The sequence below is a fragment of the Xylocopa sonorina genome, chromosome 9 (assembly GCF_050948175.1).
Source record: "Xylocopa sonorina isolate GNS202 chromosome 9, iyXylSono1_principal, whole genome shotgun sequence".
Lineage (NCBI taxonomy): Eukaryota > Metazoa > Arthropoda > Insecta > Hymenoptera > Apidae > Xylocopa > Xylocopa sonorina.
The window spans coordinates 9,326,942-9,340,631 of NC_135201.1; the positions used below are offsets into that span (position 1 = coordinate 9,326,942).

The following is a 13,690-nucleotide window of genomic DNA, read 5'->3' on the forward strand; positions in this document are numbered from 1 at the left end:
CGCTCGTCAACCACTACCGTATTCCTCGAATTATTCACCCCTCCTACTTTCGTAACTTTCATCCGGCGGGACGGCTCGCCACGGCAGCTCATTGGAAATTTTGTTCACCGGCTAATTAACAACGATTTATCGCAGCACGTTTCCACCGTCGCTCTTTTGTCCTTATACGCGCGATCTAATCCCCTTTTTCTCATACGCGTCCAATCGAATCGCCTCGGGTACGCGACGCGCCCATCGAATAATTCCGCATACTTTCATAGTTTTCTCTTTTCACCTCGCGTCTTTTCCATCGTGCGGCAGCGTAGCGTGCGCGTCTGGAGACAGGACTGCTCGCTCGACCTGCGATGGTACATTCGTGTATCAATGGATTTCGATGGCCGTCGAAAATTTCGTAATCTATCCAATGCCTCATTTCGTTTCGAAGGTATCGAGCACTGTGTCTTTACGTGTTCGCGAACACGCCCCTGAGGAGCAGGGATTCCCGTGTTAGGCGAACCCAGAGAAAGGTAAAACGATGTATCAGGTAGTCGAGAATTCCTACATTCTTGCGCAGCTGAGAGCTGGATGATGATGTGGCAGGCTGGCCTCATTCTTCCCTTGGCCGATGTGGACTCGGTCTCACTTGTCGTTGCGTCGAGCTGACGATCAATCTGAAAAAAACAGAGAGTGGCAAGAAACGCGGCAATCTATATTTTAATACGTTAGACGTTAATGTTTTTTTGCATGAGCGTTCATATTGTACAGCACTGTACGGGCAAATCTCGATTTGCGGACTTAATTCTTACCTGAAGATCGCTCGTAAACCGAGAACATTTTCCCCATAGGAATTACTGTAACAGATTGATCCATTTCTGGACCCTAGTTAATTGCTTATTATTAATAATTTAGTTAATTTTTGCAATAATACTTTGTGCACAAGCTCTTAGCACAAAATCAATGGAAATTATCAAACCAACTCGAATGTAACTTAATTTAGTTTTACCATACCTGTACGAAGGAAAGTTATCGGTGTAAGTGGAAGGTGGCGAGAGAGTAACATATCGTTTGGGAAGGGGGTTCTTTTCCTTTTCTCTGTCTCACTAAAAAATTGTTAAATGTTAATTATTTTAATGCACACTTTTATATGCTGCACGGTGACACATGATATAATCATTGAGTTTATGCTACCACTGTCGCATGCTATTATTTCATCGGGGTGATATCGTGTCGCAGAACTTTGCACCTCGCTCCATCTTGCATAAATTTGACGGAACAGAGAAGTACCCTCTCCGATTTCCTATTCCTCTAAAGACATTTCCTTTACACTCGTCTTTTTTGTAGCAGTTTACAGAGTTATTCCAGTACTTCCGGCGTTCGATGTTGTTGACTTGAAATATCTGTCGCTAAATCATTTTTCTACGAATATTGCTAGCGTTGATGCTTTTAATTTATCGTGGAACGATGTCAGCGGCTTGTATGTTCGTCATTCGAGATGGTTTATGTCCGGAAAAATTGGTAAATCAATTAATCCAGAATAATTGGTAAATTATTCACGACCCAAGGCGCTCGCAAACCGATGTTAGACCCTATTTGCATTATATATCAATATAACGCTTTTAAATCTTCTGTTTACGGAATGTAAGTAGTGGGGACTGGTGGGAAAATAATTTATATAGTCGACGGATTGGTACTTTGGTTGGTTAGTAATCATTAAGCGAGCGTTACTATTAGCTGCTAAAGAAGATGTCTCTCGACCAGGTAAGCATGAAGTATTCGTAGACATCCACTATTCATGAAATCCAAGAGTTAACTGTGAAAACGAAGAAGAAAGAATTTTTATAAAATACAATTAATGATACCGTGTTCCGTTTAGTTTGCTTTTGCCTTTTTGCACGATCAAGGCAAAAACATTTCGATATCTTTACAGTTTATATTTACTGTAATATTATACGTATTTATCAATTCTCAACTTACCATCGTATTGTACCTGTTATTATATCCTTTGCGCAATATTACGTTACTCGCTGATAACAGATGAACTGAAACAATGAATTAATTTTATTTAATTACAAAAAAAATACCTGGCACTTGAACGATATGGTTTTTATATGCCTCGTATTGTACTTTTGCAAAGTCATTGGTCTTGACGTCGACTACAAGTTTATATCATTGGACATCCTTGAAAAATGCTGGCTTCACAGGATACATCCTATAAAAATGTTGAAAAATTAACTGACCAATGCTAGAAGTAGGCCTGAGATAAAAAATTGATCGCTGTAACTGCATCATCAATGAATACTTACAATAATCAACAGAATCGCGTGTAAGAAATGCTAACGTGTACAATTTCGTAGAAATTCAAAGAAATGGAAACGGCCGTGAGGGGTATTTCCAAAGGGCCCACCGATCAGGAATATTTGGAGCTCTACTCACTGTACAAACAAGCAATAATAGGAAACGTTAATATCCGTAAGTTAATATCTCGCCTGTTAGTGAGAAATAAATCTCGCAATTTCGTAATTATTCGACACGGTTGTAGCGAAACCTGCGGTGTCGGACGTGAAGGCGAAGGCGAAGTGGGATGCGTGGAAGACGAAGGAGGGTATGTCGCAGAACGATGCGAAAGAAGCGTACGTTAACGTTGCGAACAAATTGATAGGGAAGTACAAGTAAACGTCGCCTGCAATGTTTCGTTAATTACATTCAAAAATACCTTGGTGAATTTTGTATTTCCTTTTTATGTCGCTTTGCGAATGAAATAAAAGCGTGACTCGACCTACCTCTAAATCATATCCTTTCCTAACCGTCAGTTTTAAGTCCAGTCGTCGGTGGTGGACTTTTTTAAATCGCAACGGTTGCACGCATTTTGTGTTCCTAAATGCGCGCGCTAAAAAACGCGATTGGTTTCAACGGCGTCCTCTATTTTCAAGGTCGTAGTCGCGATCTATGCGTTCGATTCGATCTATGAGCGAAATTGAAATCTTCGCGCGCTGTGGACGTCATATTTTAGTCGGCTCCCGGTCGCAACGAGTAAATGTACGCATATCGTACAGTTGACAGGACAAACGCGAGAGATACAGGTTTTTGGAAATATTCATAGGTTCTAACTTAACGTTGCGTAAAAATGGCCATACAAGCTCTGGACAAGGACACGGTGAAAATTATAAGTACCAGTCAGATTGTAACTTCGATAACTAGCGCTACAAAGGAACTAATTGAAAACGCATTGGATGCTGGCTGTACTAATATTAGGATCAATTTGGTATCCTATTTGTTTTCTTACTCATGTTATTCTAAATTAGCTGTACGGTGAAATGTTTAATATCATACTTTTATGTTTCATTGTTAGACGGATAACGGATGCACTTTGATAGAGGTAAAGGATGACGGTTGTGGTATTTCCAAAGTGGATGCTGCTTATATGGCTTTACCTTCTCATACATCGAAAATTTGTAGTTTTTCTGACTTAGGTATACGATTATATTGTAATAGGAACGTTTTGTCAAGCGATATCGTCTTATTCCTATGTTTACAACATTGCAATTATTTATAGATTCGTTAGGAACATACGGATTCAGAGGCGAAGCTCTGTACGCGTTGAGTTCAGTATCGGATCTTGTAATTATTACAAAAACAGAAGAAGATGAAGTAGCTACGTCTTATAGTATCGATCATTCCGGGCACGTTGTAAAATCAGAGCCCTGCCATAGATCAACAGGTAGCGAGTTAACTAAGATAGCTTATTTCTTATTTTTAATGCACGTATGTTTTTCTTTTCTTTGTAGGAACAACTGTACAAGTGAGGGACCTATTTAAGCAAATGCCAGTGAGGAGACAAATAATAACAAACTCGAGGAAAGCTAGTCAAGATATTAAAGTATTAGAATCGTTAGTAAAAAGTTATGGGATGTGCAAACATTCTGTGCGAATAAGTTATGAAGTAGATAGAACCATTAGATTTGCAAAACCTGCTTCTGTTACTTTCGAAGAAGCGGTTACGTATACTATTGGTAAAAAGATCACATGCGATATGAGTTGGATCAACGTTGTGGATATGGATGTAACTATCTAGTACATATCGACAAATTTGGGATCTTTACTTTAATTTGATATACCTACTGAATAATTTTGTTTCCTTAGGTTAAAATAAAAATGATGATACCTTCGAAAGAAACAGGAAATATATCCGAAATATTCCAGTCAGGTGCACAATATATTTTTGTAAACAATAGACCTGTTAAATACAAAGAATTAGAAAAGGTACATTTCTATATTCTAATTTATTTGATTGTTTCTGTAAATAAATAATACAGCTAAAAAGTATTCGGAAACTGTCTCCAGGTAGTGACTAAAACAATTTTAGATGGTTTGGGACAAGAATCATCGTCGAGAAAAAAGCCGATATTTGTTTTGTACATTGTAGTAAATGCTGCAGACATAGATGTTAATTTGGAACCAAATAAAACTTCTGTACTTTTTAAGAATCAGGTAATTATACTTAGTAAGAGGATAGTATGTTATTTAGTAAAAATTTGTTATATTATATTGACGATACATACAGAATCTAGTCACCCAAACAGTAGAGAAATATTTAGAAAGTTTTTATGGAATACAAAAAGATATACAAGAGACCAATTGTGATCTTTCTCTTGCCGAATACCAAGATTATACACAAAAATCTAGTGATGTTGAACATGAGGAACCTGTACCTAAGAAACGAAAATTGCAAACAGAAAAAGATGTTTGTAAGTCTGTCGAACAGAATGTAAACGAGGATAAAGATGTAGTAAACGATTTACATCTTGTTAAAACCAATGATACCGAGCAGAAAGAGCAAACAGAAATTTCCAGAGACGTACAGAACTGTGGGGATGAAAATGCTACAAAGTCTGAAAAATGCATAAATGACAGTGATATTGAGTTACCATGCTTAATTTTAAGTGACTCGGATACAAATGATTCGCACAGTTTTACATTACACGAGCGCAGCAACAATGCTTCAAATAATCCAGTGTTAGTACTTTAATCACAAGAGGAAGTGCATTTATTTATGTAATTGACATATTTTTGTCGTAGTAATAATGAAATGAAAGAAAATGCCGAGGATAGTCCACCATTCGAACTATCACCGAAATGCGAAACGCTTAGTCAATTACCAATAGTGGACTTAGGTGACGATTTTGTTTGGGATGAGTATTCTGATGTAGATACAACTGAAAAAGAAAATAAAGTACAAAATACGGATTTAAAAATTCCACGTAAAGAGAAGAAGTCAAATACAAAGAAACCTGCTACACTAGATGAATGGAGTAAGGGACACGTATCTGGTTTGAAGGTAAAATTTGTAAAGAAGAAAACAAATTTAACTAAAGATATAATATGGAATACATTCAATGGAATTTTTTCTATAGGGAGGCACTGATGTAGAACCTTATAATTATTCAGAATCAAATGAATCATCAAATATGTGCAAGGGTTTTAATAAATTTTCAAAACGTGTTAGATCAGAAGGTAAAAAGAACTTGATAGATGATCCAATTTCTTTGCATATGTACACATACACGAATACGTGTTAAATTTGTATTTTTATTTATAGTTTTGGAAAAAAATCCTACAATGACAGCACCTCAAGTTGCTCATACTATAACTAGTCTTTGGAAAAAATTAGCGCCCGAAGAACGTGGCTATTATCGAGACCTTGCACGTGACGAGCAAGCAGAACGTGACTCAGAAAGGCAGCAACCAGAAAAAGAAACAATTGATATTGATAACACTAGAGATAGATTATTAAAGTCATTAGAAAAAATGAAAACGCTGAAGCTTGAGAAAAAGGAAAATTTAGTTATGAGAACTACTGTGCCTTGGGATGTGGATTTAGCTAAAGTAACCGCAAGCTTTCAAAATAAGTAAGTGTCAAAAATTATGCGTATTTACGACAATACTATTATCTAATATTTATTGTAAATATTACAGCCCATCGTATAAAAGTACTAATCTCGTTGTCGGTCTATTACATTCAAATTTATGGGTCGTTTATAAATCTGCGCATATTTGGATTCTAGACGCTAGAAACTTAAAAAGGGAATTGCATATACCTAGCACGAATACAAACGAGGTAAATTTTGCAATGGGAAATAAAATATGCAATATTATCGTGTTCACTGTAATTATTTGTTACCCAAAATTTTTTCTATTATAGGATGATGCTAAAAATATAGAACAACTTCTAAATCAATGGTTTTCAACAAAAAATGATTTGTCATTGTTACATCCAATACACAAATTATAAATAGTTCTTAATTTACAATGTTCTAATTGCTATTTATATATAAGTACTAACATTTTATTAAGTTTAAAATAAATTGTTCCTTCTTGTTTTTAGATCAATCTAATACTTAACAGCAACATTAATTAATAGTTCAAAAGTTAAAATGTTAGTAAATTAATTAATTTCGATATAAAAGTTATGCTTCATACAACATTTACAAAATTCATTTAAAATATTACATTTTAACATTTCTATCGAGTTTAATTTGTTCCAGGCAATCATTAATTTAGTATCGAACATTCAGTTGATACAATAATCATACTTTTCATTTAAAATGCATTAAATTTGAATTTGTATAAAATAAAATGACCAACCAGCACGAAAGGAAATTCTGATTGGCCGATACGCGAGCGTTCCTAAATTCTTCACTAGATAGTACTACATTTAAAGAGCTTTGTTCACAAGTACCGAAGAATTACCAATAACGATGAATACTTTTTCATTGCATAGAAAAATATATTTGCAACGTACGTACAATTATTATTTAAAACACGATGTAAAAATTAATCGACAGTAGCATTTGATTTTAATGAGTTCCAGGAGACAACGTTCGATCATCCAGCTAATAGAGTAACGTAAAATAATAAAAAGTTAGATGTACGCGTGGTTGGCACGAAACGAATTAAATATGTTAAATATGCCCAGGGCCATATTTAATCGATATAGAGAATGCAGAGGAGTTAAGATATTGTTGAAGCACTAGATCGCCACTCGTGGATAGCGATAATGTATGTAGGGGGATAAGCATTCGTTGAGGAGACGGTTGAAGGTTGAAGATTTCGATCTATATATTTGAAGTTTGTGGTGGGTTGTTGGCTGCCATCTTGGACCTCGCTCGTTTGAGAAGCCGGCCGCCCGCAAAAATCTTTGAGTTTCACGCGTTCGCGCGGCCTCACGTATCCCGTAAACAGGTTGCGTGGTCTCACGACGAATTTAGAGATCTGTCGCGGTCAATCTAATCAAGATTCGGGTCCGGTATGCATTAGGTGAGTCTGAAATAAGTCAACACATTATTTCCTGATTTGCGATGGCGTGTGATTTATCTCGTACATGTGTGTTCGTGGCTTGTGCTTGTGCGTGTTTCTAATCCGTGTTTGCGATAGTAGATTAATTTTTAACTAGATACCTTCTATCCACGGAAAATATCAACCTTTTTTCTACGTACCGACTTTCTCTGTGTAGATAAGAGTTACTCGTTTTTCTAAATCGTTAACTGGAAACCACAGAAACGAGCTGGTACTATTCAGCTCACAATCAATAGACATCTAAGGATTATGCAGCTCGTTCGTTGTAATCAGTGAACACGTTTTTACGTCTATTAGCCACCTCGTATTTTTCAGATTCATCTGTCTCACACAACTTGCTACCCTGTACAATCTACCATTATCTGATTTTTGTAGATGTTGTTTTGATCCCCTTTAAGCGTGCCACTGGTTTTTCTAACTGCACTCACTCAAATGTTATATAAATACATTTAACAAAAAATGTGTGTTAGTCGAATCTACACGATACTAATTTAATTACATTTGTTGCCTTCATTGTTGGAGATTCATTTACTTATTTACACGATAATTGCAACTAATGGTCAATGTAGTATTTGTAGTTTTCTTACCGTCTGTTATTTTCATTATGTAGTAAGTAATATTAATTTTCATTGTTTATACGAGTAATTATCAGCTTGCCCGTTACATCGTTTATGATATATACATATTTAACGAGCAGAAATCATTCTTTAAGCTAAACATAAAGTACACAGAAGTTAGGTATCAATCCTAGACTTTTTACATTTAGAATGGAATATTGCTTCGTTGTAACTGATTCTCTCAGTGCATCGTAATATCACTGATAATAGTTTCGATAGATACCAGCGTTCTTGATATTTTATGTTAGATTTGATTCAGATATAAACATGCGATAGTAATCGATTAGCAAAGATAAATATAGATTTATGCATTTAACAATTATTTGTACTCTTATTAATAAATTAAAACATATCTCATTCTGGCCATATTTTAATGTATAATTTTTTTTTTTTGATGACTCAGGTGTATGTTTATCCTCGCGCATTCGTAACTGGGTGAGTGGAGGAGATAAATTAACTAGCTTTTGTAATTTTTCGATAGACAACAGTGAAAGAATAGCAATCCACAAAATAAATAGTAGTAGCGATATATCAGAGAACATGGCACTACCCAGTAGAGCGCGAGTTTATACCGATGTGAATTCACACAAATCTAGAGATTATTGGGACTACGAATCTTATGTTGTCGATTGGGGGTAAGTGAATGATATATATCTGTATAAGTGTACGAATACTCTTATGCATTTTCCTTTTTTTTTTCTTTTTTTATTTCAATTAATCATAAACAATTGTTTTGGTGTTATAGACAGCAAGACGATTATCAACTAGTAAGAAAATTAGGCAGAGGAAAATATAGCGAAGTGTTCGAAGCCATTAATATCACAAATAATGAGAAGTGTGTTGTAAAAATTTTAAAGGTACAAGAACATTAACCGTGGACTAGTAAGTTGAGTTTTGATCGTACGGAAATTTCTAAATTTCATGTGACTTTTAATTTTTAGCCTGTAAAAAAGAAGAAAATAAAAAGAGAGATTAAAATCTTGGAAAATCTCAAAGGTGGGACCAACATAATTACACTCCAAGCTGTTGTTAAAGATCCTGTATCAAGGACACCGGCACTTATATTTGAACACGTTAACAACACAGATTTCAAGCAATTATACCAGACGCTAGCAGACTACGACATAAGATACTACCTCTACGAATTATTAAAAGTGCGTGTATTGTTAAGTGCAATGGAACCAAGTATTAGTCCAATGTGAACCTTCGAAATTATTATTTTAATAGATGTAGGTGCATATCATAGGTTCAAAGAAGAGTTCGAAAATTCGTAGAAAAGTCAGTTTGCTTCTAGTATTATCAATCGTGTGATATTAATCAGTATTAATACTTCTGGATGAAAAAGAACAATTGATATGACCTATACTATTGTACAGTGTATTTACATATACGATACTTTTAACCCTTTTAACGCAGCGGAACGTTTAGCCATTCAAACAGTTTATTTACTATAGTTGTGACAACTAAACTTCCATATATAAAGACTTTATTTTCTTTTTATCTATATTCGTTATTAGTTGTTTATTTCGGTGATAAAATATGATAGCATTTAATAATTTCGAAAATATTCGACACGGACAGGGTTAAATATTTGACATGGACAGTATAAGAGAAAAAAGTGATGTAGCATTTTTCTACAAGAATAAAGAAATCTTTCTTTTTCATTCGTTAAAGTATGTAAAAAGAATCCTTAGTTTCAGAAATTTTTAAAATTTTCGGACTCATGAATATTTAAGTAAGTAATGTATCGATAGTGTTCGATCCATTTTCCATCTATGGTAAAATAAGACGGGATAAAACGTCAATAATGTTTAAGACGTAGTTCCCTATTTTTTTCTGTTTAGGCATTGGATTATTGTCATAGTATGGGAATAATGCATAGGGACGTTAAACCACATAACGTTATGATAGATCATGAAAATCGAAAGTTGCGATTAATCGATTGGGGTCTAGCAGAGTTCTATCATCCTGGTCAGGAGTACAATGTACGAGTAGCCTCGCGTTATTTTAAAGGTCCAGAACTACTCGTAGATTACCAGGTTTGTAAATGTTGGTCTTTATCGTTCGTTGTACACGAACGACACACTTTAATAGGTTTATATGGGTAATACATTGCTTCTTCTGTACCGCAGATGTACGATTATTCATTAGATATGTGGTCACTTGGGTGCATGCTTGCGAGTATGATATTCAGGAAAGAACCGTTTTTTCATGGCCACGATAATTATGACCAACTAGTTAGAATTGCAAAAGTTCTTGGAACAGAGGAACTGTTTGAATATCTTGAAAAGTATCATATTGAATTGGATCCTCGTTTCAATGACATTCTAGGCCGACATTCACGTAAACGTTGGGAGCGTTTTATGCATTCAGAGAATCAACATTTGGTGTCACACGAAAGCCTCGATTTTCTTGACAAACTTTTACGTTATGATCATTACGAGAGACTCACTGCGCGCGAAGCTATGGAACATCCCTATTTTTGTAAGTATATTTCGAAACATGTTGCAACGAGATATCATTAGACAGAGACATAAAAAAGTGTTCTGTTGCATTTCAGATCCAATAGTAAAAGATCAAGGCCGATTAAACATGGTATCATCGTCACCTACTCCCATAACAGGTTCGTTACCTGTAGGTGAGTAACGGCCCAGGTAATGTCACCACCTCAATTTCCAATTTATAATTATTTAACCATATCATTCACGTATTGCTGAATCGACCACGAGAGAATACCGTGAATATTCATTCACATCTACGAATATGATGTGTATCAATTGAACATCCGTGAAGTTCGTATTGATTCGAATTCGCAACTTCTATTTTACGATATTTATAAAAACAAAGAACGAAAAAGAAAAACAATGCGGAAGAATGCCGGAAGTATGGACCCGTTGTGTTTGTATTGTATCGTACGAATACACACGGTTCTGTTGGCAGTTAAATCGAATGCATGAAATCAATTGTTGATATCGTCCGGCATTGTAAAATTTAACTAATTCGCAATGATGAACTCTGTTCTTGTAAAGTGTTCAAACGTTGAGCGTGGAAACACAATTTATGTCGAAATAAATCCCTAATATTAAGTGTCCATCGGAGATCGTTCGCATTGCGAATTAGTTAAAGCGAAAAACTGTGTTACGCTTTACGCAAGATCGTTCCAGACACCTAAATAACGAAGTAAACACGTACTGATATTTTTTCCTTTTTTTTTTCTTTTCATTTTCTTTTTTCCAGAATGTAAACATCTACTTTACTCGTGGAGACTCCTATGTTTATGGAGTTTCAGGTGTGTGGAATGACCAATGCGACTTATAGTCATATTACAAAGAAAACGATACGAAGTAGAGTAATACTGGTCTCTGATATAAAACGATCTTCTTTCGCAAATAATATATATTTTATTTTTCACAGTACATTTGTACTTTAGAATTTCAGGTTTTCCGACTGTCGTTCCCCTTCTTTCTTTTTCATCTTCTTTTCTCATTTTTAACGAGAAGATCGTTTTGGACGACCATAATGTGACTAAAGATGCGACTAAGCAAATGTTTAATTTGAAATATTCAAACGATTCAAGTCTATATGTCGTTTAGTAACAATTAATTTACAATTAGAATAAAGTATATGAGATACTGACTTTTCTTATACTGTCGCATCGAGAATCGGTTATCGCGATGCCTCGTCAATTATACGATGAGCGTATTTTTTTTTTTTTTTCTCGATATTAATAACAGAATTAAGTCGCATGCGCCAATAGTAATACTTAGAAGAAAATGTTTGATTCCTCTTTAACGAGTAATGTGAATAATAGATATTTAATTTAATTTAAACGCGGATCTGACTGTTTGCAATAGTTTCCATAGATCGTAAGTAAATTCGAAGAACGATAATCGATAACGTACAACATGTAACAAAAGAGCAACGTATGTACTTGAAATTTTATCATTTTAGAATAGTGTACTTAGATGGTGGTGCACTGTTTACCGAAACCGCTTGTAATCCGTAACCGGTAAGGGTGCATGGATAGTATTTCCTCTAAATAAATTGATTTGTATTAAACGACAACTGGACTTGAATTGATCAGTCATTTCAAAACAGGCATTTTTTTTAGTCTGTATGCGTATTTGTGAGGAACGTGCGAAGAATCAAACATTTTCATTTAGGTATCGATACTTCGCGCGAGGGGCTTGATCCCATCCCTAGCCGTGACTGTGAGCAGCGTATCGGTTTGTGGAATAAACCGACTGATGAAAAATGTGGCGAGACAAGTTGGAAATGGGACTCAGAAAAAGATGAAGTATTCATCACATCCGTTACATCTTTAATATTTACGTCTTTGGTTTATGTCTTTTGACTAATTTTGTACTAAGAATTTGAATCTTCCATTCCACCGGAACTTGCAAAATTAAAATGAAGGAAAGTATTTTCAGTGCGTGATGGTGGACCACTCTTTATGTAAATGGCAATTATATTCTGACGTGGTATATAAAGTTCTATATTTTAGACATTCCTTGTTTTTCATCCCGGGTATTATTTAAAAGAATTTGCATCCGACGTGTCGGTAACAATCTGCTATGTGCAATCGAGGTCTTAAACGGTAACGAGCAAGGGGCGAAAAGGGTGCGACTCGAAAGCATTCTCAACTTCTCTGCTGGAAACGATTCAGGTGCAAACAATTTCAAATTGACAAAGTTAAAATATTCCCCATCGAGGTACGTGCTACGTCCATATTGGTCGGTGGGCACGTGCCATTTAGTAATTTTGTTATTTCTCTCTGTTTTTTTGTAATCTATCATTTCTATTGTGTTTCATTGACGCTGCTGCTAATGTCACGATTGCGGGAGATCCATAAATGCATAAAAAATGCGATTAGATCATGTTATGTGACTTGGAAGATCGTCCGTTATTACACGAGACATCATTAACAAAAGTGATGCAAAACAAAAACCACACGTGTATTTGCATCCACACAAGCGCGTACGACACACACACACACACACACACGCATACACATACATACACACACGCATACACATACATACACACAGCACATACGTGCTTACACTTACATGTACCTTAGGCCGCTCGGTTTAGTACTTTTAACGATGATAAAAATGTTCGTTTATATCTGATACAATGATAGTTGAATAAAATGTTTGTTATAGCCAAGTACTCTTTGTGCTCTGTGAATACCTGTGTATCCAGTAATAGATGTTACCAAGGCACAAATAATGGCATTAACATCGACCGAATGGTTTATGGATATAATTTCAAGAACGCGTTTTTAAATTTCCAGCCGTTGTTGTTTCCACGTTTCTACGGTCGTTTCTATTTTTGTCTATTTCACGTTTAAGCCCGTAGAAAATTGTAACATCATTTCTCTTCATTGATCGAAAGGAAAAATTCACAGGCACCTTTAAGTATACAACACTTGGCGCCAGCAGAAGCCTACGTACATGAACAAAAAAAAAAAAAACACACGCTAATAAAGAAAAGAACATTTGTATTGCTGTACAGTGTACGCTTGACGCGCTGGTGAAAACAAAAAAGAAAAAGAAAAAAAGAAAATAACTTAAACATCGATGACAACCAATTAATCGATGAAATTATTTCATATACAGCATTACCAATGTGTTTCTTATGAGTTGAACATGTAATTATTTATATACAAACGTAAGCCAGTTTATTGTGTACATTTGAAAAAATTTACTTCGCGAGGGAGAGAGAGAGAGAGAGAGCGC

General features: G+C 35.3%; 3 protein-coding genes across 5 annotated transcripts; all 3 read left to right on the plus strand.

Annotated features, from left to right (window-relative positions):
* The first annotated feature begins 1,644 nt into the window (after window positions 1-1,644).
* On the plus strand, window positions 1,645-2,720 carry LOC143427589 (acyl-CoA-binding domain-containing protein 7-like). The gene is made up of 3 exons (XM_076901843.1): window positions 1,645-1,737; window positions 2,334-2,448; window positions 2,519-2,720. The coding sequence occupies exons 1-3, from the start codon at window positions 1,723-1,725 to the stop codon at window positions 2,650-2,652; spliced, it is 264 nt and encodes an 87-aa protein (XP_076757958.1). The 5' UTR covers window positions 1,645-1,722; the 3' UTR covers window positions 2,653-2,720.
* A 370-nt stretch (window positions 2,721-3,090) lies between these two features.
* Window positions 3,091-6,289, plus strand: LOC143427592 (uncharacterized). The gene is made up of 12 exons (XM_076901847.1): window positions 3,091-3,241; window positions 3,329-3,449; window positions 3,533-3,697; window positions 3,765-4,039; window positions 4,120-4,239; window positions 4,321-4,467; window positions 4,541-4,992; window positions 5,056-5,314; window positions 5,391-5,490; window positions 5,576-5,885; window positions 5,953-6,094; window positions 6,179-6,289. Exons 1-12 carry the CDS (start codon window positions 3,104-3,106, stop codon window positions 6,266-6,268), a joined length of 2,319 nt encoding a protein of 772 aa, XP_076757962.1. The 5' UTR covers window positions 3,091-3,103; the 3' UTR covers window positions 6,269-6,289.
* A 785-nt stretch (window positions 6,290-7,074) lies between these two features.
* On the plus strand, window positions 7,075-13,118 carry Ckiialpha (casein kinase II subunit alpha). Of its 3 annotated transcripts, none has more exons than XM_076901802.1 (8): window positions 7,075-7,293; window positions 8,353-8,584; window positions 8,695-8,806; window positions 8,891-9,103; window positions 9,794-9,988; window positions 10,082-10,433; window positions 10,510-10,587; window positions 12,113-13,118. In XM_076901802.1, the coding sequence occupies exons 2-8, from the start codon at window positions 8,490-8,492 to the stop codon at window positions 12,301-12,303; spliced, it is 1,236 nt and encodes a 411-aa protein (XP_076757917.1). In that variant the 5' UTR covers window positions 7,075-7,293; window positions 8,353-8,489; the 3' UTR covers window positions 12,304-13,118. The 3 variants fall into 3 exon arrangements, with proteins under 3 accessions (XP_076757917.1, XP_076757919.1, XP_076757918.1); XM_076901804.1 differs by lacking the exon at window positions 12,113-13,118 and adding an exon at window positions 11,187-11,881 and having other exon boundaries at window positions 7,079-7,293; window positions 10,510-10,603; XM_076901803.1 differs by having other exon boundaries at window positions 7,082-7,293; window positions 10,510-10,603; window positions 12,113-12,253.
* Window positions 13,119-13,690: the final 572 nt, after the last annotated feature.